At 46.3% G+C, this 21801-nt stretch overlaps 1 protein-coding gene across 1 annotated transcript in view; it reads left to right on the top strand.

Annotated features, from left to right (window-relative positions):
* ELOVL5 (ELOVL fatty acid elongase 5) overlaps positions 1–10794 on the top strand; it is a 72881-nt gene extending 62087 nt beyond the window's left edge. Inside the window, exons 4-8 of the mRNA XM_061398448.1 lie at positions 2340–2417; positions 3186–3357; positions 5176–5300; positions 7504–7638; positions 8921–10794. Coding sequence (XP_061254432.1) covers positions 2340–2417; positions 3186–3357; positions 5176–5300; positions 7504–7638; positions 8921–9064 — 654 coding nt within the window. The 3' untranslated portion in view covers positions 9065–10794. The remainder of the gene's footprint in view (positions 1–2339; positions 2418–3185; positions 3358–5175; positions 5301–7503; positions 7639–8920) is intronic.
* The last annotated feature ends 11007 nt before the right edge of the window (positions 10795–21801 follow it).

The raw sequence follows: 21801 nt of genomic DNA, 5'->3' as shown, positions 1-21801 counted from the left end.
AAGGGCAGCAAAGAACACGGAGTTGAGATGACACCTCTCTCCCCTCAGGTTTCCACCCTAGCACAAGTGCTGCACACACACACTCTCTCTCTCTCTGTCTCTACTTTAGACTCAGGCTTTATTTCTTGATTGCTGGGACTTCTAATACGTCTGTATGCAGTATGCTTAACTGGCATGACTTTAGAAAGGGAAAGACCAGAAAGATAATACACCTTCCAATAAATTCTCTGTGGGTCTGGTTTTTTGAAGATAGTATAGTTTACATGTGACCTGTTTTCAAAAAATATTAATGTAGTACTGTAAAAAATTAAAACAGAACCTTTGGAAATAATTTAATCCAGCCTCCTCCTCTTAGAGTAAAACATGATCAAGGGCTAGGGGAATTTAGGTGACTTGCTAAATTCTGCTCCCTACTCCTGGATTATTTTCGTTATAAAATGATGTGCTCTGAATCATTGTGCTTGTCTTTGGCCACATAACTCATGCTTTTTTCAGGTGCACAAGATGACAATGCAAAGCAAAAATAACAAGGGAAGTTAGTAGAAGGAAAGTCAGATTGAAGCAGGGTGTTGAGTGTGAGCACAGTGGCTACACCCACTGCTGGCTTCTATCTCTGAGGTCAGACTGGATGGAAGTTGACCTGTTTGTCTTCAGACCCTTGCGATCAGCTGACGTTCCCTGCATGCAGCCCCCGGCCCTAGTCATGCTCTGTGGGAGAACCTTGAGGTTCTGTTGTGTGTCAGTTACATCTTTCTCACAACACTGGTAGGTGAACTGTTTCTTGCTGGAATCAGATAGCATGAAACCAGTGGCTCCCACTCCTAGTTGCACATCCCACTTGCCTGAATGTGTTGTGAAAGGCCCCACAGTGGCCTGGAGGAGGCCAGCCATTCGTCATTTTTAAAAGTTCCCCCGGTAAGCCTGTCATACAGCTGGGATGGGAACCACTGTTTAAAGCCAGTGGTTCTGAAACATCAGTTGCCTCGAAAATCACCTAAACAGCCTGTTCTTACACCACGGAATTTCACACCCAGCAATGTCTGATTTGGTGGGTCTAGGGTTGGGCCCCAGATTCTGTATTTCTAGCAAATTCCTGGGTGCTCCTGGGAGAGGCTGCTGTTGGGTGGGAACCACACGTTAAAAAGCACAGTGTTAGATTCTCTGGGGTTTTGGTTCTGACAGTCCAGCTGGGGCCCTGGCATTTGCATCTTGAGTTGCCTTGTGATGCTCGTGCATCTGGACTGGGGAACATGCCAAGAACCACACACTGAGGCCTGGGGGCCGGTTCCTCATTTGGGATCCACGGATGAGCTCAGGCATGAAGTAGACCACCTCTGATTTCTCCTCCCCTGCCCCGTTGACCACCAGAGGGAGGGCCACCAGGAACACTTGAGGACGCCAAAGCTTCAGAAGGAGGTGGTGAGCTGCAGTCTACATGGAGAAAGAGGCCCATCTCGTGGGTGTCTGGCTGGCTGGGATGCAGTGGGTAGACAGTGGACATGCACAGGGGCTCAGATCACACCTTCCGTCTGGAACAGGTCCTTAGGTCCCCCCCAGCAGGTGTTGACCTGGTATGGCAGCTGAGGCCCCCAGGGGGAGCTGGCGACCCTGCACTCTGCCCCTCACATCAGGGTCCTCTCTGTGGCACTGCAGTGCCCACCCTGCCACAGATGAATTCTGCATTGTGGGCACAGCTCAGTTCTCAGAGGTCTGAGCCATGGATCTGCAGGTGATGCAGAAAACAGTGAAGAGGCTGAGGCTGGACTCAGTTGCCCCAAGCTGGCAGCAGTGGTTCTCTAAGTGAGGGCTCTAGACCAGCCTCAGGTTCACCTGGGAACCTACGAGAAATAGGAATTCTTGGGCCCCACCCCAGACCTGCTGGATGCCCATCCATCTGCCTTTCAACATGTCCTTAACTTCATTCTGGGCCTATGCATTCAGTTTTGAGAAAGCCAGTGGTTTCCCCCGAGGCCGTGGCAGGGCAGGACCCTGATCGGATCAGAGCAGGAGCCCACACATGTTTGGATCCCTTGGGCCTCAGGATTGGGGAGGTGCTTGTGACAGAGGGTTCTGAAGAAAGGCAGCGTGGCCAAGCAGGGCCTGTAGAGGCGGCTGCAGTGGCTCTGGGCCCACCCTTCAGGAAACTGAGTCCCTAGGCTTTTGAACTCCCCCAATTCACCCTCCCCTGTCATCACGGTTTTCTTGCCCAGAGCACCCTTGACCCCGCACAGCCCACAGTCTACACGGATTCTCAAACTATGAAGTCTAATTGAATAGGGCATTTCCTGATTCTGATTTTGTTGGTGACTGGCTTTTTCTCTCTTTTCCTTTTTCCCCAGTTAGTGACGGGAGTATGGGAAGGCCAGTACAACTTCTTCTGTCAGGGCACACGCAGTGGAGGAGAAGCGGACATGAAGGTACTGGCTCTTTGTTTTCTTAATAAAGAAATTGTACCAGAGACAAGATGGCCATCCAGGTAATCCCTGTGGACATTGTTTAAAAAGAATTTTAAAAGCGGTGTGTGCCCATGGTAAGGGAAATTAAGCAGCCTGGAACGTATAGGAGGGGAACTAAAATCTCCCTGTCTGCAAAAGTGAGTCCTGTTAACATCTTCCAGGGAAGACAGCGTGCATGCGCTTACCAGTATTTGCTCTCTGTTTACATAAACAGGTTCATCAGGTGATGTCTTTAATCATCACCTCTGGGTGTGATCTATAGAGTCCAGCTTCCATACTGGAGTATTTTTCAGGGTTTTGTTTTAAATAAAAGGCTGCAGTCTACCCTCAGCCTGGCAGTCATTTCCTCAGAGCCCCCATGAAGAGCCCCCTGTACGGCATTTCACCAGGCACAGCACAGCACTGGACATCCAGGTTTCTTTCTCGCTCTGCCGTGTGTCCTGTCACCTGCTCCACGCCAGCCCCTGAAATCGGAAGTGCCTTTCTCGTGGTATTCCTCCTCCGATGGCTCCAGAGGGAACAGGCAGCCTACAGGGATTTGTTAAAGAGTTGTGAAGGGCGTGAAGCCCTTGTAGAGCTTGCCCTGCCTTCACAACCCCCCACCCACCCCCCAGGTGTTCTGGTCAAAGGCCCTGCAGAGAGACTAGCTTCAGCGGGGCTAGTGGGGCGGTGAGGTCCCAGGGTGGGTGCACAACCCTGCAGGAGACGCTGACAGCCCCTTCGTCCTAGATCATCCGCGTCCTATGGTGGTACTACTTCTCCAAGCTCATCGAGTTCATGGACACCTTCTTCTTCATCCTCCGCAAGAACAACCACCAGATCACGGTCCTGCATGTGTATCACCACGCCAGCATGCTCAACATCTGGTGGTTCGTGATGAACTGGGTCCCCTGCGGCCACTGTGAGTCTGAACGTCTTTGGGGACAGGTGTGAGCAGAGAGGCTGAGTTGAAACTAAGGCTCTGAGGGGAAAGGTGCCGTTTCTGCAGGTTTCTGGGTCAGGCCTTTGACCGTGGTGTCCAGATTGCCTTTAATGATGGTCTGCGTGGCCTGTGCACTCAGCAAGCCGACAGATCCTTTCTCTGGTTTGGGGCACACCCTGTGCTAATGCGGCAGGATGAGGGAAAGACCAGATTCCAGTCTGGGGCACTTGAACAAATCTGGGCAGAATTCTCTGTTCCAGGTTGTTTATCCTTGTTTCTATACACATTTGGAAGGTGTTTGACTGGCAGGGACAGACCAGGAAGATGGAAACGTGCCAAGGAGTGGGCTTCAGGGAACAAGCTTTCGCTGCAGTACCTCAAGGCGTCTGCACATCCTCTGACATAGTGACCCTCACATTCCTGGAGCATGTTTAGCTGGGCAGCTTCTGGGACAAGCACCAACATTTGAAGTAAATTCTCTAAGAAGGATATGGAAAGCTTGTGGTCTGGAAGTGTCCCGTAGTTCCCTACGATGAGGTTGTCCCGGTCGGGTTCAGCCCAGGAGGGCTAATATGTCCCGGTCAGAGTTCCTGATATCCATCACAAACTTGATCCTCTCAGTCTGCTCACGTGTTTTCCCCCAGGATAGCACCGCCCTTGATTAACTTGGCCCACCAGGATGCACACAGTTAGAGGAATCTAGAACCAGCAAGAGCTTTCCAAGTACAGCTCCTTCCACTTTGGGAGAACCCTGAGACAGTAGAAGGATTGGTAGAGCTCGCGCTCCCTGGCTGTAGGTTATCTGACTTAACTTTCTAATAGAAACGGCACCTGCCCACATTTTAAAGTGTGTTAGTCACCCAGTTTTATCCAACTCTTTGTAACCCCAAGGACTGTAGCCTGCCAGGTTCCTCTGTCCATGGAGTTTCCCAGGCAAGAATATTGGAGCAGGTAGCCATTCCCTTTCCCAGGGCGATCTTCCTGGCCCAGGGATTGAACCCGGGTCTCCTGCATTGCAGACAGATTCTTTTACCGTCCGAGCTACCTGGAAAGCCCCAATGGAAGAAGGCTTTAAATGTCAGATCCCGCAGAATGACAAATGAGAAACAACCAGAGAATGGATATGACTCGTCCAAGGTCACACCCCCAGTTACTGTCATAGCCCAGCCTGACCACAGAGGGAGGGGAAAGCTGGTTGCTTTGCTTGGTTGCTGGCTATGGGGGCAGAGGACCGAGAGTCTGAGAAAAGACCGGGTGATTCTACTGGAAATGACAAATTGTGACGTAAATAATGGATCTCTCATCTCTAAGGAACTGGGCTCTAGACTCTGTCTTACTGATCAGGATATATGGCCTCTGCACCACAGCCCTCCTCCCCAGACCTCAGCAAATGTGTAGAGACGGCCAGCTTTGAGCTTCCCACTCTTTGCGGCTGTCTTTCCCCAAGGCTTCAATGCAGTATCGGGGCACTTGGGCAGCATCCTCTGGGAGTGGGTGGCGGCCAAGCAGCAAAGCCTTTAGATTCCAGAGCGAGGTGGGTGGTTCCTGACTCCTGGTTGGATGCCCACCTGATAGCTGACCCTGGGCTTGAAGCCTCTTGACGGCTGCCTGCCCGTGTGGAAATTGATTTCTGGTCACACGCCCGTGCAGTGCCAGCTTGCTGCTGCAGTGTTTGCTGTTCAAAACCTTTTTTTTTTTTTTTTTCATTTTTGAATTTAAAAAGAATCTTGGGTTTTGTTACCTGTCACATACAGGACACTGGTGCATCCTCCTCACCAATTCCCTCTGTTCCTACAGCTTACTTTGGCGCCACACTTAACAGCTTCATCCACGTCCTCATGTACTCGTACTACGGCCTGTCGTCCATCCCGTCCATGCGGCCGTACCTCTGGTGGAAGAAGTACATCACGCAGGGCCAGCTGGTGAGTCAGGCAGCCTCTTTCTGCCAGGACTTGCCGCCTGGGGGGCACTGAGCTCTTCCTGGGCTGCCCTTGCTGCCCTCCTGGCTTCGGTGTTGTTGACTAGCTCCTGAGAGGTGCCTTTCCCATCCTTCCTCTCTCTCGATCCAGTTAAACACCTTGAAGTGAGCAGAGCGGAGAATTCCATCCATTCAGTCAATGGAGACACCACGCCAGTGGGCAGGCAGCTAGTTGAATCGGGGAACAAAGACTAAACAGAATCCTTGGACTCTTAAGTTCAGCCCTTTCTTCTTAGTTTGTGCACAGACCATCCATGTGTGTCCGTGTTTTCTAATTATAATCCAAATCCAAGGTGCGTCTGTGTGCCTATGTTTCCAGGAGTGCCAGGATTTGCTGGGAGGAGCGCGAGTCCAGGCTGTGCTAAGTCGCTTCAGTCATGTCCGACCCTTTGCGCCCCTATGGACTGTAGCCCGCCAGACGAGCCCAGCTTGCCAGTAGGTTACTAGGCAGCAAGGATGCAGGTGCCAGGCGACCGCTCAGCCCGTGTGGTGGCGGGGATGGCACTGCAGTGCCCCAGGTGACAGCCCCTTCCTGGGCCCACGTCCCAGCAGCTGTTTGCACTTGATGGTTATTTCCCACCGTCCTTGTTAAAGCTTTCCTTGGTTGTCAGTATACTGTATAGCCTTTTCTTCCCCCCTTGTGATTTCTTTCATAAACTGATTACTAATACTATCACTACTGTTCGAATGCTGACATTCCTTGAGCTTACCACGTGCTCATGTCAAGCGAGCAGTTTTACAGGGATTGTTCCAGTAGCCTGATTTTATGTTGTTATCCCTACTTTATAGAGGAGGATGCGGAGGCGATAGCCTAGGGCTAGCTGACTCGTTGACATTAGATACTAAATTCTTAGCCCTGGTCTTGCCTTCTTAACACATTCTTTTCTAAGGAAACCAAGCTGATTCAGATCCCTCTGTGTCAGTTGTGATTCTTCAATGTTGCAAAATAACCATCTGGGGAAAAAAAATTTGAGAAGACCTTCTGAGCTGCTTCTGTGTTTGGTGTTTCATTAGCACCTCTTTGCCGGCTGCCGGACGATCCTTGTTGTGTCCCCTCACCCACTTGTGAGGAAGACTCACTGTTCATCCGCCTCCTCATTACACATGAGAAGTGATGCCAGGCTTGACTTGCTGCACGTAGTGTGGTTCTGCTGAAGCCACATGTAGAGCAGGCTGGAGAGCTGGTCTCCTGTTGGCCTCTGCCCTTTGAGGTGGACGATTGCACCTAGTTTCCCTGTATTTATTCTATGCGCCACTTACAGTTACTTCTCAGTCTAGAAAACTTACCTTAAAAAAAGGAAACAACAACAGCAACAACAAAAAAAAACAGTTCCCTACATAGAAACACTGAGAGGTGGCCCGAAATCCCGTGGGCGGAGCCTCGTCCTCCACTCACTCCTTAAAGGTCCCCGTCCAGCAGCTGTCCCTTATCTTAACCCCTTCTCGCCGTTTCCCTGCTTCTCAAGATGTACCTGCCAGAAATAATCTATGGAATTAGCACTATATCCTAGGAAGAAAGTAAGTCTGTCTCCCAACCCCAGCCTTCACCAAATCAGAAGGTCCATGGATAAGAAGGGGAAAGGGTCCCATGGGATTGCACATCCTGCAGTGAGGTTCCTGGTCCCTCTAAACATACACTCCATGCCCATCCTTCCTTTATGAAGAATTAGCAAAAAGTACGGTTGCATCTCCTGTACTGTATTTCTGAAGTGTGTGTGTGTGTTGGGTTTTTTAAAATGTTTTCACTTTTTTCCTTCCTTCCAGCTTCATTGAGAGCTAATTCACATATAATACTGTATTAGTTTACAGTGTACAACATAAGGATTTTGATGTGTGTATGTTGTAAATCTACTCCCAGAACTTCCAAATATACAATGAAAGCGTTGCTGGCTATTCCCCGAGCTTTAGAGAAGGTGACTGCAGCAGTTGGAAAGGGAGGAGTGTACACATAAGACAAACACAGATGCATAAGAGGTTTGGGATATGTTTAGCATATGCTTCATGATTTTGAAATGACCTCTGTACCTACAGAAAGGTTAATAAGTGTTCATTCCCAGGCTCGGGGGTGCAGGGTACAGCGCCCATTTGGCAGACGCCTTGACCTTGGGCCATGGCCGCATATTCAGTTATGTCTCCTCCCCACCCAGCTTCAGTTTGTGCTGACCATCATCCAGACCAGCTGTGGGGTCATCTGGCCGTGTACCTTCCCTCTCGGTTGGTTGTATTTCCAGATTGGATACATGATTTCTCTGATCACCCTCTTCACAAACTTCTACATTCAGGTAAATCTCACTCTTCTGTGGTGATTGGGATTTGGGGTCTTTGCAGCCAAGGCCCTCATTCATTCCTTTATTGAGAAGCCCCTGCCTTGGCAGGAGCAGGGTGGAGGTGGGGTCACTGCCACTGTGGAAGGTGCTGAAGTCTGGCCAGACCTTGGAGTTCTGGGGCTTTGGCACAAGAGGTTCCAGGTCCCTGTGGGAAAGCAGAGCTGTCCCGTTCTGCTTCCCTGGGGCTGCTGCAGACATGGCATAGATGAGTCTCAATCTCAGTCTCTCAGCCCCACTGCCCTAAACTCCAGGGCTAAATTAAATATCTGAAGAATTTTCCATTACAGTCCCCAGCTACAGAAAGAAATCAGCCTTTTTTCCCAGTTTTCTTACACTTCCTCCCCACACTGCTCGGGCTTGGGGGCGCAGATCGTTCCCAAGTGCATGATGTGGTGTAGTTTTCTGCCCACAGAAGGGTTTGTTCAGGGCTGATGCTTTGGGGGAGCCTGACCTGTGTGGTCACTGTTGACTCTCCTACTTCCCATTACCCCTGGGTCTCGTGTGTCCCTGCTCCGTGAGCTGGGCCTGGCTCCGAGCAGGCACAGGGGCTGGGCAGGAGCAAAATAAGAGTCCCTGAGCAGAGGCAGGAAAGGCAGATCACATGCAGCAGCACCAGCCCCCCTCCATGCCAGGGCGGGGGGTGCCCAGCACATTTGGCCTCCCTGCGCCCCTTCCAGACAGACACCTTTTCCCAGACATATCTTGGGTGCAGCTCTGGGTTGCATCTTCCTCCTGCCTGGCTGGTAGCTCATGCTGCACTTCAGGGCAATGACAGATACAAGGGAGGTTATTAGAGAAAAGATGGGGCCCAACAGAGCTGAAGTCACACCTGTTTTGACTGCCATTCATGGCAGAGTGCTGTTGTAAGTAAAGGGCCAAGACAGTTGCTAAAGCCATGAGACAGTTTGAAGGCAGAGGATGTGAGTGACAGCGGGAGACAGCAGGGCAGAGCCGAGTGAAGTGTGAACTGTATTTTCAGTCTAATCGTCAAACAACATCCATACCTCTGCCCGTGACTCAGTGAACATACCCAGGCTGAGCCTCAGAAAATGAAAGAATGATTGAAACCAGTGGCAAAAAAAAAAAACCCAAAACATTTTCCAGGTCGCTTGGGCACAGACATTGCTTCTTAATACGGTAGCACCGGTCCCCAAAGGCTCTTGCCCTGGCATTAGGGATGTGGCCGGGCCCCACCCCCATCCCCGCCGTGGCTCCCATCTGCCCTTATGTGTTGCAGACCTACAACAAGAAGGGGGTCTCCCGGAGGAGAGAGCACCAAAAGGACCACCAGAACGGCTCCGTGGCCGCCGTGAACGGCCACATCAGCAGCTTTTCTTCCCTGGAGAACAATGTGAAGCCGAGGAAGCAGCGGAAGGACTGAGGTCCGAGGGTTGGCAGCCTCTGAACCACATCGTCTGATTGTAAGCACATCTGAGTTGTGCCCGATGCTCGTTAACAGCTGCTGTAACTAGTCAGCCTACAATAGTGTGACTCACGTAGGACCTCTTCCATCAATTCCAAACCCCTAGAAAATGTAGACAGATTATCCAAGTAGGCATAAGATTTTTTAACATTTCTGGGCTCTCACCGACCCCTGCGCTAGACTGTGGAGGGCGTGTTATTGTAGTACACGACACTGCTGTTGCCTTATTAGTTATAACATGATAGGTGCTGAATTGTGATTCACAATTTAATAACACTGTAATCCAAACTTTTTTTTTTAACTATAGATCATGCATGTGATTGTAAATTTGTATAATGTTGTTACAGTAGAGAAACACACATGCCTTAAAATTGAAAAAGCAGGGCCCAAAGCTTATTAGTTCAATTAGGGTATGTTTCAAGTTTTTATTCATTTCTTATAGCTCCGTTCAGAAAAATCAACAACCATGATTTATGAAACCTAACGTGTGACACAGAACTTCAGGTGACTTGTCTGTGTGAAATCGGCACCTTCAGTTTTTGTAATGTTGGCTTTAAATCAGGCAGGTTCAGATCTAGTGGAACAGTCAGTTTAACTTTTTAACAGATCTTATTTTTTTATTTTGAGTGCCACTATTAATAATGTAAAAAGGGAGGGAGGAGCTAAAGCAGTCTTGATGAAACTTAAATATATATTCTTTGTCTTCAAGATTTCAGGAAGTGTGTAGGATGAGTAGGCCGTTTTAAATGTCAGAAGTGTAAGTGTTTTTATACAGGAAACAAAGCCCATTTTGCTTTCCACTTAGAGAAGATATATACTTTTCAAGAGACATAACTGAATAGTTAACCATTTGACAGAGGCCCATAGATGAGCAGTGCGGGGACCGGTTGCCAGGGTCCAAATTCGGATTGATTTCTCTACTGCTATCTATCTGTTTTGACACAAACTTCCTTTGAAAATGTGCCTAGCTTACCATAATGAATGGGGAAGGGTGGGGTGGGAAGGACTTTAGAAAAATTCAAGGTAAAATTAAACAGATAGCTGCAGCATGAGAAAACTGGAGAACTGAGTAGAGATGGTTTGGTTAATGTGAATCTAATAGCACCTGTAAGGTTTTTTTTTCCCTGCTCCGACTCTAAAGATTTATTTAGAAACGCTTGTTTAAAAATAAGACTGCTTATCATAAAATCATGTCTCATACCCTAGAAGCAGGGGTCAAACAGATAGACTGTTTTGTGTGTGTGTCATTTTAAAGTGTTGGAATTTAGCCTCTGAATACCTTCTCCACAGGAGGAAAAATACATTCATTGAACCACTCGTGACACATCTGAGAAGGTCATTGACAATGTATAAATGAATGGTTTGATATTTATGTAAATATCAGTTTATCATGCTTTAATTTTGCACATTCATATTACAGGGAGCCAGTTGGGTTCTCTTAATTAGTCTTGTGGGTTTTCTGTTTGGAAGGAGTCACGGCATCTGTTTACATTTACCTTATCAAATCTAGAATGTGTATATTTGTAAATGTATGTCTTCCTAGGTACTAGTTTGAGAATGTCTTTACATATTTCAACACAGAAACTATAACATTCAATAGTGTGCTGTCAAAGTGTGCTTAAGCTCATCTGGATATACCCACAATGTTAAATAATGTCTAAAATTAATCATTAAAACGTTTTTGATTACCTGTGCTTGGTTTTACATTGTTAATATGCTGCTAATTCTGAAAGACTGGAGAAAAGTCTTCTTTTCTTCACCATCTAGGAAGTCACCCAAAAAAATGATGTAAATAATTCAGTTTGGAAGGTTATACTGTGGCTCAGCTCACATTAGGAGGGATCCCCACATTGTTAGGCATGGTGGTGGCTGCATCCCAGTTCCTTCCTCTAAGCCTTCCCTGGTTTCCATACTAAAGGCCCCAGCTCTGAGCCCACTCCTTTTTCTTCCCTCCCCTCCCCTCCCCCTTCCTTTCCCCAAGCTGTTACAATTACTTTCCTAGATCTAGACCAGAAGTCTGCACATTTTTTCTGGAAAGAGCCAGCTACTACCTGTCTTAGGCTTTGCAGACCACACTGCTCAACCACTTTTTGTAGAGTTCAAAAGCAGCCTAATACACAGATAATTACACAGTTAATATGTAAATGGTGGGCCCTAGCTATGTTCCAGTAGAACTTTATTTGCAAAACAGAAGACCTGTGGCTGTAGTTCTGTGACCCCCAGTTTAGAGTAACAAGGGCCCACCTTGTCAGTTTCTTTGCCAAAGACCATTGCACGTCCCAGGTCCTGCCCCACGCCACACCCCCCCCACCCCCCACGCCTTCCCCAGTCTGACTTACTGAGTCCGTCCATACCCACAGAAGTGAGGAAATGAACAGCCTATCGTCCCTTCCTCCACTTCATACCACATAGTTACTAGTGCAGGCCTGACCCTGGCTTTGAGTGTGTTCTGATTTGTCAATATCACCTTCAAAATGTCATCAGAAACTGAATTTAGTATTGGGAATATCATTTGGAAAGTGCAGAGGACTGTTGGGCTTTGGTGATAATGATTACTTACATCCTTGTCCTTCCCCTCTGAGTCCAGAACAAATTGAAAAGACATCAAAACCAGACTGATGGAAATCAGCATAGTTTATCTGTCACTGAGGAGGCTGGCTGGTGACACAAAGACAGCAATAGGGCTCTCCGAATACCCTGTTGACATACCACGGTCAGCTCCAGCTCGCTGATGGTTGTGGCTGCCCTAGTCTGTTGGTGTGGTGATGAACTGATGATTAAGATGTTTTGAATATCAGCCCTGGAATTTACCCAGTTTTAGCTACAAGCTCCCTTTCTGTGTCAGGTTGTGTCCTGATGCCTACGATGCTCAATAGTATCTCCAACTTGGGCGACCAGAAAGTCGCCCTCTTCCCTTTAGAGAAGTGAGTGAGTCAGAGGGCAGAGTAGGTCAGATGGTTTCCACCCTTTTCTCTCATCTGTATGGAAGTGGAAGGGCAAGTTCACACACCCGTATGGAAAAGGGAAGATTCTGTTACCCTTCTGAGCAGCCTTGCCATTTACAGGGAAGCACAGCTAAAGCACAGCTTGGAGGCCACACTGCCTGGCTGGAATCCTATCTGTATGACCTTTAGGCAAATTGTTTTATCTTGGCCTCAGTGTTCCCATCTACCCAATTGGGATAAAGTCAGTACCTACCTTACAGGCTCATTACAAGGGTTAAATAGATGAATAAAGTATACAAAGCTCTTGGAGCCACATCCAGCAAAGCGTGAACTCTGTTATCTATTACCTTCAGTCCGTACCACTGGTCTCTCTAAAGATCAGCTGTTGTTTTACTGTTAGTTCCTTGACTAGTTGCTCTAACAATCCTATCACAAAGGAGAGGAAGTTCTTGGGTAGGATACTTTGTTGAATTGAAAGAGTTGAAAAGTGGACTTCCCTGGTGGCTCAGTGGTAAAGAATCTGCCTTACAACACAGGGAACATGGGTTCAATCCCTGCTGTAGGAAGATTCCAAGAGGTCTGCATGCCCACAATGAAGATCTGATGCAGCCAAATAAAAACAATTTTTTTTTAATTTAATTTTATTTTTAAACTTTACATAATTGTATTAGTTTTGCCAAATATCAAAATGAATCCACCACAGGTATACATGTGTTCCCCATCCTGAACCCTCCTCCCTCCTCCCTCCCCATACCATCCCTCTGGGTCGTCCCAGTACACTAGCCCCAAGCATCCAGTATCGTGCATCGAACCTGGACTGACATCTCGTTTCATACATGATATTTTACATGTTTCAATGCCATTCTCCCAAATCTTCCCACCCTCTCCCTCTCCCATAGAGTCTATAAGACTGATCTATACATCAGTGTCTCTTTTGCTGTCTCATACACAGGGTTATTGTTACCATCTTTCTAAATTCCATATATATGCGTTAGTATACCGTATTGAAGTTGAAAAGAAACCAGCAATTGTTGGGAGTACGACTGTATTATTTCAAATTTTGTCCGAGTTTTACATTACACTACTATTTTGGAATTTCTGGAATCTGCTTTATTCCCTCTTGGGAAAATGGCAGGTTTATTGGTCTCTGGTCTGTCGCATCATTCCTGCAGTGCCCTGCTGGTAGTTCTGTGATCCATCCACAGACATGGGTATGTTTCACGTGAACTGATTTTAAACAGATGTCTCACACTCTTCCCTTATCAGTCCAGGATTTCAAATACTAATAGCTTCTCCTCTTCAGCATCAGTTTGGAGAATAGTGCCCTCTGTGGAGATGGCAGCAGAATAGTGCTTGCCTCAGTTTGCTCTCTGCTCTCACTAATTCTCATTCCAGGCATAGATTTAAAACTTACCTGTGTCATCCTTGACATTTTTATGAGCTTCATTTTCTCTCTTTCCCAACATATTTATGGTACTTACTCAAAGCGAGAAGGTTCCCAGGCTGACTTTTGCCATAGTTTGTGTGAGATGTTGCACCCAGCTTATGAAGACATCCTGGGCTCCGGGACGGAAGTTGTAGGAACAAGCAGAGTGGGACCCCGTGGCTGGTGTGGTGACAGAGAGCCAATCGTGGTGGTCAGTGGGCATCCACTTTCTCAGATAATCCAAACTCTTCTGCCTAGTGCTCACCATCCCCTGTGTCTCCCGTGAGTGTGTTTTGTGTTGACCATCTGGTTAGCTGGGAGAGCACCTAGTGCAGAGGACTGAGGGGTATTGGGCAAACAGGGATGTGTGAGAAATGCCAGTCCCCAGAGGAGCCGTTTCTAGACTGGGATCAGACATACACACAGATGACTCCCGCACAGGATGGTTTGTGGTGGGAGCATGACGTTGACAGGAGCCATAAGAGACCCAGGAGAGAGAATCCTTCTAGCAAGGTGACTAAGAAGAGCGCGTTCAATCTGAGTCTTCAGAGATGACCTGGATTTCGATAGATGGTGGCTGAAGGTTGCTAGGGAGACAGCATTCCAAGTTCAGGAAACAAGTACGGAGAGACACAACACATTTCACAGAACTATGGGGTGTGTGGGAGAAGCAGCTTATTTTTAAAATAAGAGGTAAAGTGGAAGGAGAGTGTAATTTGGGTGTTCCCATTGATAAATGTGTAGAATGTCGCTCAGAGTTCCCAGGGTTCTTTCTCTGGAATTACGCCTGCCTTCCTTCCTAGTAATTAGCCGTAAAAGAACCATTGGTAGCCATGCCTCCTGTCCAGATGCCCACCTCCTCTTCTCCCTTTCGAGCAGAGCTAAGGAGGAACAAGAGGGTGATTACAACAAGAATTGGCACTCATGTTATAAAATGAAGGGAGTCATGCATGGAACTTCCCCCGTGTCCAGTGGCTAAGACTCTGAGCTCTCAATGCAGGGGGCCCAGGTTCAATCCCTGGTCAGGGAGCTAGATCCCACATGCCACAACTTAAAAAAAAAAAAAAAATATATATATATATATATATATATATACACACACACACACACATATATATATACAACTAAGATCCAGTGCAGCCAAATAAATAAATATTAAAAAAAAAAAAAAAAAAAAAACCTGAAGGGAATCATAAGAGGGAGCAGACTCAAAGAGGACTCGGACCTTCTGAAGAATTCCTCCAAACCAAAGACAGGGCTTTAGAGTCTGAAAACTTAGGTTGTGGGCCTGATGTTTGAAGAATATATTTGAGAAAGAACTTACAGTATGTTTTAAATATATCTCAGTACAGAAAAGAATAGATGGGCAGTGGTTTAAATGTGGTACTTTATGAAAGGAGGTCAAGGATTCAAGTACCTGCCAAGTGTCCACACTGACCCAAGATCAAAGTGCATGTGTCTTGTGTCCCAAGACCTGCAGTGGGATCAGTGATGAGGTTTCTGAAGATGCAGAGGCAGAAGAGGCAAGTACAAAGTTCAGATTAAAAAGAAAAAGACACACCGATGGAATAAAAGCACCAGAAAGGGAGGACGGTTGTAGATGCAGCAGTTGCTCTTCCCATCTGAGCTGAGCAGCCCTGATGCTTCAAATCGCTGAAGGCACACAGCTCGGTTCAGGAATTCTAGAAGGGAGTCAGGTGGGGAGCACCGCTGTGGTCTGCATGTCTGTGTCCCTGTAAAGTTCCTGTGTTGAAACCTAAGGCGGTGGGATTGGGAGGGAATGAGGTCATGAGGGTGGACCCCTTGTGATTGGGATGAGCGCCTTTTATAAAGGAAAGAGGCCCCAGAGAGCTTGAGCATCCCTTCTGCCAGGCTGCACCTTGGTCTCAGCCTTTCCAACCTACAGAACTGCCAGCAAGAAGTGTTTGCTGTCCTAACCCTGCTGGTCTGTGGTGGTGTCACAGCAGCACCAACCGGCTGAGACTTGAGCCCTGTACCTTGTGTCCACTGAGCATGAGACACACGTGCTTTCCTCCTCATGTCAGGTAGTGATGTCTGTCATCCCCACGTTACAAATGAGGAAGCTCAGACCCAGCATCCGTGACCTGCCCAGCATCCGTGACCTGCCCAGGTAAGCATGACATCAGAGCTCTAATGGACCCACCTGTTCCAAGCTGATGCACTCACCCTGCAAGGAGCTGACCAGAAGGCAGCCCCTCAGACCAGCTCCTAAAGCACAGGATTACAGCCACGTTACTCCCATGTTGGCTGCTTCCCTTCCAACCAGGGTGATCATTTAGCTCCACGCTACGTGGGTGTGACTTTAAAAAATTATTCGGAACCTACACATTGTCTAGTGAGAGGTTTCAGTTAATGGATTAGAGATTCTGGGAGAATTGTACAAAGATCCCCAAATATCAAACTATCTGATTTACGCTTATTATGTATATTTCTTCCTTCTGTGATGCCATTGAGTAAAGAAAACTGCCAAGTCCTAAAAGATAATACCAAATCACACCTATAAATTTTAATAAAAATTTTTGTCAGAAAAAAAATCACATTTTGCATTATTACTGTTTTTTAAAGAACTGACAATAGCATATATTTACTTAGATATCAATACAGCACGTATTTCATCAGCATTACCGTAGAACTTTTGAGTCAGTTTCTCAGACACTGAAGACCATTCCAAATCGCTTTGGTCACTGATAATAAGTAAATGCTGTCTCAGAAATATGCCCTTCCCCCCACCCTTACTGATGATCCAGCTCTGCTCCAGGCATTTTGCCAGTTGCTGGGGAAACAGCAATGAAAAGATAACCTCATTTTGGAGGAAAGACGAAAACAAGCAAACCGAATAATTACATATTATCATGACTGTTCTGAATGACACAAGTGGGGTACTGACGCTGAGAATATCTCGGGTGCTATTATACTTGAGATGGTGTTGAGGCATATGGAAGGATATTGGGGTGTCTGCCTATGTGTTTAAATCGGTGGTTCTTATTTTCTTGAGCTGAATAAGATATCACTGGAAGTTTCCCACATTCTCTGAGAAGCCATCTGGAAGGTCTTGATAGAGCTGTCCTCCACCTGAACTGTGGCCCTCAGCGGAGGGTGAGTGAGCCCCATGCTGGGCTCTGACACTTCCTTGAGCACCTGGGGTTCCTGCTGCTCTCCACGTGCCTGGCAGGCTTCCACACTGATACCTTATCATTTCAGCTCTGCACCATACTTCAGCCCTGCACCATACGGTGAGCTCTTGGAAGATTTTTTTAAGTGACAAGGATCCAAATTTAAGTGATATCCAACTGAATTGGCAATGGGTGATTTTCATGCCTGGCCACGGCCCGTCCTGCCTGGCAGCTGCCAGCATCCTTTAATGAGAATAAAACAAATCTCCATTTCAGAAAATCTCAAATGGTGTGGGTGCGTGTATGGGTGGTAGAGACTATGTTACAATCTCATTCCTTTCTGGGGGATGCAATATGTTTTCTGAACAGCCCATTTGATTGTAAGACACTTGAAGGCAGGAATTGTCTCGTGTCTAATCCCTAGTGTGTGCCGAGCATAGCACCAGACACAACAAACGTTCAGTGTTTTGATGAATGAACGGAGGACTCAGAAAGGACTAGACAACATGAGGTACAGTAAGAAAAACAGGCTCTCAAGCCAATTAGATCTGAGTTTACATTACATCATGTGTCATGGACTGAATATGTGACCCCAAAAAAGGCATATGTTGAAACCCTATTCCTCCTACCCCATGTGATGGTTTTAGGAGATGGGCTTTGGGAGGCAATGAAGATAAGATGAGGTCCTGAGGATGGAATCCCCATTTATGGGATTAGTGCCCTTCTAAGAATCACAGGAGAGCTTGTTTCTCTACTTTCCATCATATGGGGATGCTAGGAGAAGTTGGTAGTCTGCAGCCCCAAAGAAGGTCTCACCAGAACCCGACCATGATGGCACCTGATCTCAGACTTCCAGCTTCCAGAACTGTGAGAAATACTTGTTTATCAGGAAGGAAAAGAGGTAGGGGAGGGTAAATTAGGAGGTTGGGATTAGCAGATACACATTACTATCTATAAAACAGAAAAGAAGGACTTTATGGCACAGGATACTATATTTAATACCTTGTAATAACCTATAATGGAAAAGAATCTGGAAAAGAATAGATACACATATATGTTTAACTGGATCACTTTGCAGTACACTAGAAAGTAACAACATTGTAAATCAACTATACAGGTCAGTTTTTAAAAAGTCACTAAATGCCCCCAGCTTGTTGGGATTCAAGGTGGTCACCACTGGGTCCAGGGACCCCAGAGTGTGCAGTGAATGGCATTTGGAATACAGCATGGTAGAGCTGACCAAGGTCCCCTCAGGGTCACCAGCCTCCCCCTGCCTCAGGGCCACCTCCAAACAATTGCTCGCCAACAATAAAAATCTAGATCTTTCCCATGGCCTGTAGGATCTCCCTGACCTGCCAAACTCCCTCAGGCCTCCCGCCACACTCTTGCTCAGAGCTTCAGCCACACTCCTCTTCACCGGTTCCCTCTCAGAGCCCTTACCATCTTGAGGCCTCTTCCTTGCTTCTTCATCCCCAGATAAGCTATTTCTGTGACTTGATCTTGCCACCTTAAATGCCACTTGCCTAAACTTGGAGGCCTTCTCTAAGTAGTCGTTGTTTAGTTGCTCAGTCGTATCTGACTTTTTTCGGCCTCAAGGACTGTAGCCCACCAGGCTTCTCTGTCCATGGGATTTCCCAGCAAGAATACTGGAGTAGGTAGCCATGTCTTCTCCAGAAAATCTTTCCAACCCAGGGATCAAACCCAGGTCTCCTGCATTGGCAGGCAGATTCTTTACCACTAAGCCACCAGGGAAGTCCCCTTCCCTAAGTAGCAGATCTAAAATACCTCCCCCAGACCCTCCTCACACACGCCTGTCTCAAGTTGGCTTTATTTTCCCTTGTAAGAGTTTCATTGTTACGTATGTATTTGTCTCCCACCTAGAAGACTGAGGGCTTTTTTTCTTGCCTGGCACATAGGAGAGTCTCAGAGGTTTGAATAAATGACTTTGTGAATGAATGGACAGGAGATGATAAGCGTGGAGGTCGCTCACACCGTCTCTGAGTGGGGTGGGGGGCTGCAGTCATCTTGTCCTTCACAAGAAGGACACCGTCCTGGAAGAGAATGTAAAAGAAGAACGTCTATGTTTATGTATATGTGTAACTGAACCACTATGCTATATACCTGAAACTAACATGACGTTGTAAATTGCGGGGAGCGAGCTCCGCCCCTGGCAAAGGTCATGAGGAAGGAGGCTTGGCATACGCAAAGGCGGGATCAAGCCTCAGGAGTCTCCCTGGAAATTCTCGAGCAATCTACCCCCAAAACCAGAGTCTGCCTACTTTCTGCTTTGTGCTTTCACCTACACCTCTGACTTTACGGGGGGCTGTCCCCCACTACCTCTCTCTGAAAAAGAGTTAGCTTACAGCTCCAGTTAATAATTCCTGGGTGTGACAGTGTTTCAACCTACAAACTCCCTTGGAAGTCCTCTAGCCTGCCTGAATAGGTTTATCCGGCCCACATGTGATTGCTCAGAGCCTCCAAACTGAGAGGCATGAGATGTTCTAAACTGTCTAAATACAGATTACTTTGAGCAGTTAAAAGATTGATTAGAAATTGTATTGGTGAAGGGATTTTCACTTGTTGGGCCAATGTTTGCTGCTAAGTCTCTATATCCCTTACCTGCTGTGTCCCTGGCAGTGTATTGATTAATATAATTGGTGTAAATAGTAGCTTTAATGTTTGTAACCTGGGACCCTTGAGTTAATTCTTTTTCTTGTTATAGCCCACCACACCTTTGCTCTGTAGGAATGCAACTTTATCTAATGCTTTTGGAGGGTGGCTCCTGACCAATCACCTTTAGAGAAAAATAAGTTTTCTGAAGAGAAGGTCTTAAAATGTTAACAGGCCTCCGGGCCAGAAGATGATGCAAATCACCTAAGCTTTTGCATATATATGATAAGTTTGCAGGAAGAAAGCCTGGCTTGCTGCAAGACTCCACCCCTTCCCCCATTATCCTCTATGCATAACTTAAGGTATAAAAACTACTTTGGAAAATAAAGTGCGGGCCTTGTTCACCGAAACTTGGTCTCACCATGTCGTTCTTTCTCTTACCTTCTGGCTGAATTATTCAGCCTCTTTTCTCCACTGAATTTCCTCACCGAGCTATCCTTATTCTACTACTCTTTATATCCTTAATTAACATTTAATTAAGCAGTTGTTTCCTGATCCTCGCCAATGCCGTCCCCGCTTCGAATTCCCTGGATCAGCCGGGGCTGGTCCCCGGCAGTAAATCAACTGTATTTCAATAAAAAATTTTAAAAAGGCACTAACACGTATGTATGGAATCTAGAAAGATGGCACTGATTAATTTATTTGCAGGGCAGCAAGGAGAAACAGACATAGAGAACCAACCTATGGACACGGGGGGAGGGGAGGAGGGAGAGGATGAGATGTTTGGAGAAAGCAACATGGAAACTTACAATACCATATGTAAAACAGATAGCCAGTGGGAATTGCTGTATGACTCAGGGAACTCAAACTGGGCTCTGTGACAACCTAGAGGGGTGGAATGGGGAGGGAGATGAGAGGGAGGTTTGGGAGGGAGGGGACATTGGGTGTACCTATGGCTGATTCTTGTTGATGTTTGACAGAAAACCACAAAATTCTGTAAAGCAATTATCCTTCAATTAAAAAATAAATTTTTAAAATAAATAAAAGTAAATAAATGGGGAGGTAAACAAATGCAAAAAAAAAAAAAAGTTCAGGAAAAAAAAAGCATTGTGGTTATCAATAAGCTATCTATGTCATCTCAGCAAAGTGGGCCCAAATGTATTTCCGAATCAAACGTGGTAAACAGTCAAATCCCACCACTGTTAAGAATAAATGAGCTGTCTGTTGTCTTATGAACTTAATGTATAAATTCTGCTGCTCTGTGCTGTTCGGATTTAGAAGCGAAGACAAAAATAATTGTGAAGGTGAAGGACGGTGCTGGAAACTATTTTTAGAAACCTGCAACCCAAGAGATTCTTTTTTTTTTTTTTAAAAAGGTGCTCAGTTAGGCCTTATTTGATTTTATGACCTTTCTTCATCTGTTTCTTGAATTATAACTTGGAAATAATGATCAACCCAGTTGTTCTCCTTGTTATTAGAACTCACCAACTAATAGTACCCGATGAGAAGAAGATGTTAGCCTGGTCCAGCCAGGGAATGAGAGGAAACCCCAAGGTCACCTGTTGTTAATTACCCCTGGGCTTTCCGCCACTTGCCAGAGTGGCTCTGGCAGGGCAGTGGGCTGCACCCACAGGAAAACCAACCATATCGTGATTTGCCGAAGAGTTTTGTGCACCTGACTTCAGATACCGTGACAAGGATCCCTCAAGGACGTGCTGCTCTTAGAAATAACTTTTCAAGCACTGAGTTGAGACACAGAAAACATTCATCAGCAGCCGGCGAGACCAGGAGGGCTGTGATGAGAGTCATCCCCACAAGGCAGGGACCAGGGGGAGCAGAGGATGACAGCTGAAAGCAACGGCGGCTCCAGAGGAGTCTGACATGATGAATAATGTGAAGGCCACGTTAGAGGAGCAGAACTGAGAGCACATCGGAAGGAGGGGCCCTTTACAGAGGAGACACTTGAAACCAGAGGCCTCACTTCTCTCCCTCGCCAACTGACAAAAATCAAGCTAATGCCTAATACCTGTCTATCTGCCCCCATTTTAAATTTTTTGCAAACCAACACTCAGACAAATCACTGGGTGAAAACATCACTAGATTTTTATAAAATCAAGGATGTCCATTGTGGAAGTTTAAAAAAAAAAAAGTAACAATCTAAAAATCCCTCCAATGGGTTAAATGAATTAGGTACGTCATTCATAGGATAGTATGCAGTGGATCAAACATGCTTTGAAAAAAACTGAATCGTGAGAAAAATGGTCATGGAAATGATAAATGAAAAAGCAAATTATTAGTCAGTTTATACCACATTTTTTTCAGTTTCTTAAAAGAAGGTTCTAGGTGCCTGAAAAAAAGACAGGATATCAAAATGTCAACAGCAACTATACTATTATCATTGTTATAACAATTATATAACAATTATACCTGAATGGGAAATTGCAGGTGATTTTTATCTTCCCCTTGGTGTTTTTCTAAAATTTCCAGAGTTTCTGCAATAAACATTATTTGTAAAATGAGAAAGTCATTAAAATTTTTTTGACAGAATCAGTCTATCAACCAGAGATTCAAATTATCTAA

Source organism: Bos javanicus, chromosome 23 (assembly GCF_032452875.1).
Source record: "Bos javanicus breed banteng chromosome 23, ARS-OSU_banteng_1.0, whole genome shotgun sequence".
Taxonomy (NCBI): Eukaryota; Metazoa; Chordata; class Mammalia; order Artiodactyla; family Bovidae; genus Bos; species Bos javanicus.
This window is presented reverse-complemented; position numbering and strand designations above follow the sequence as displayed.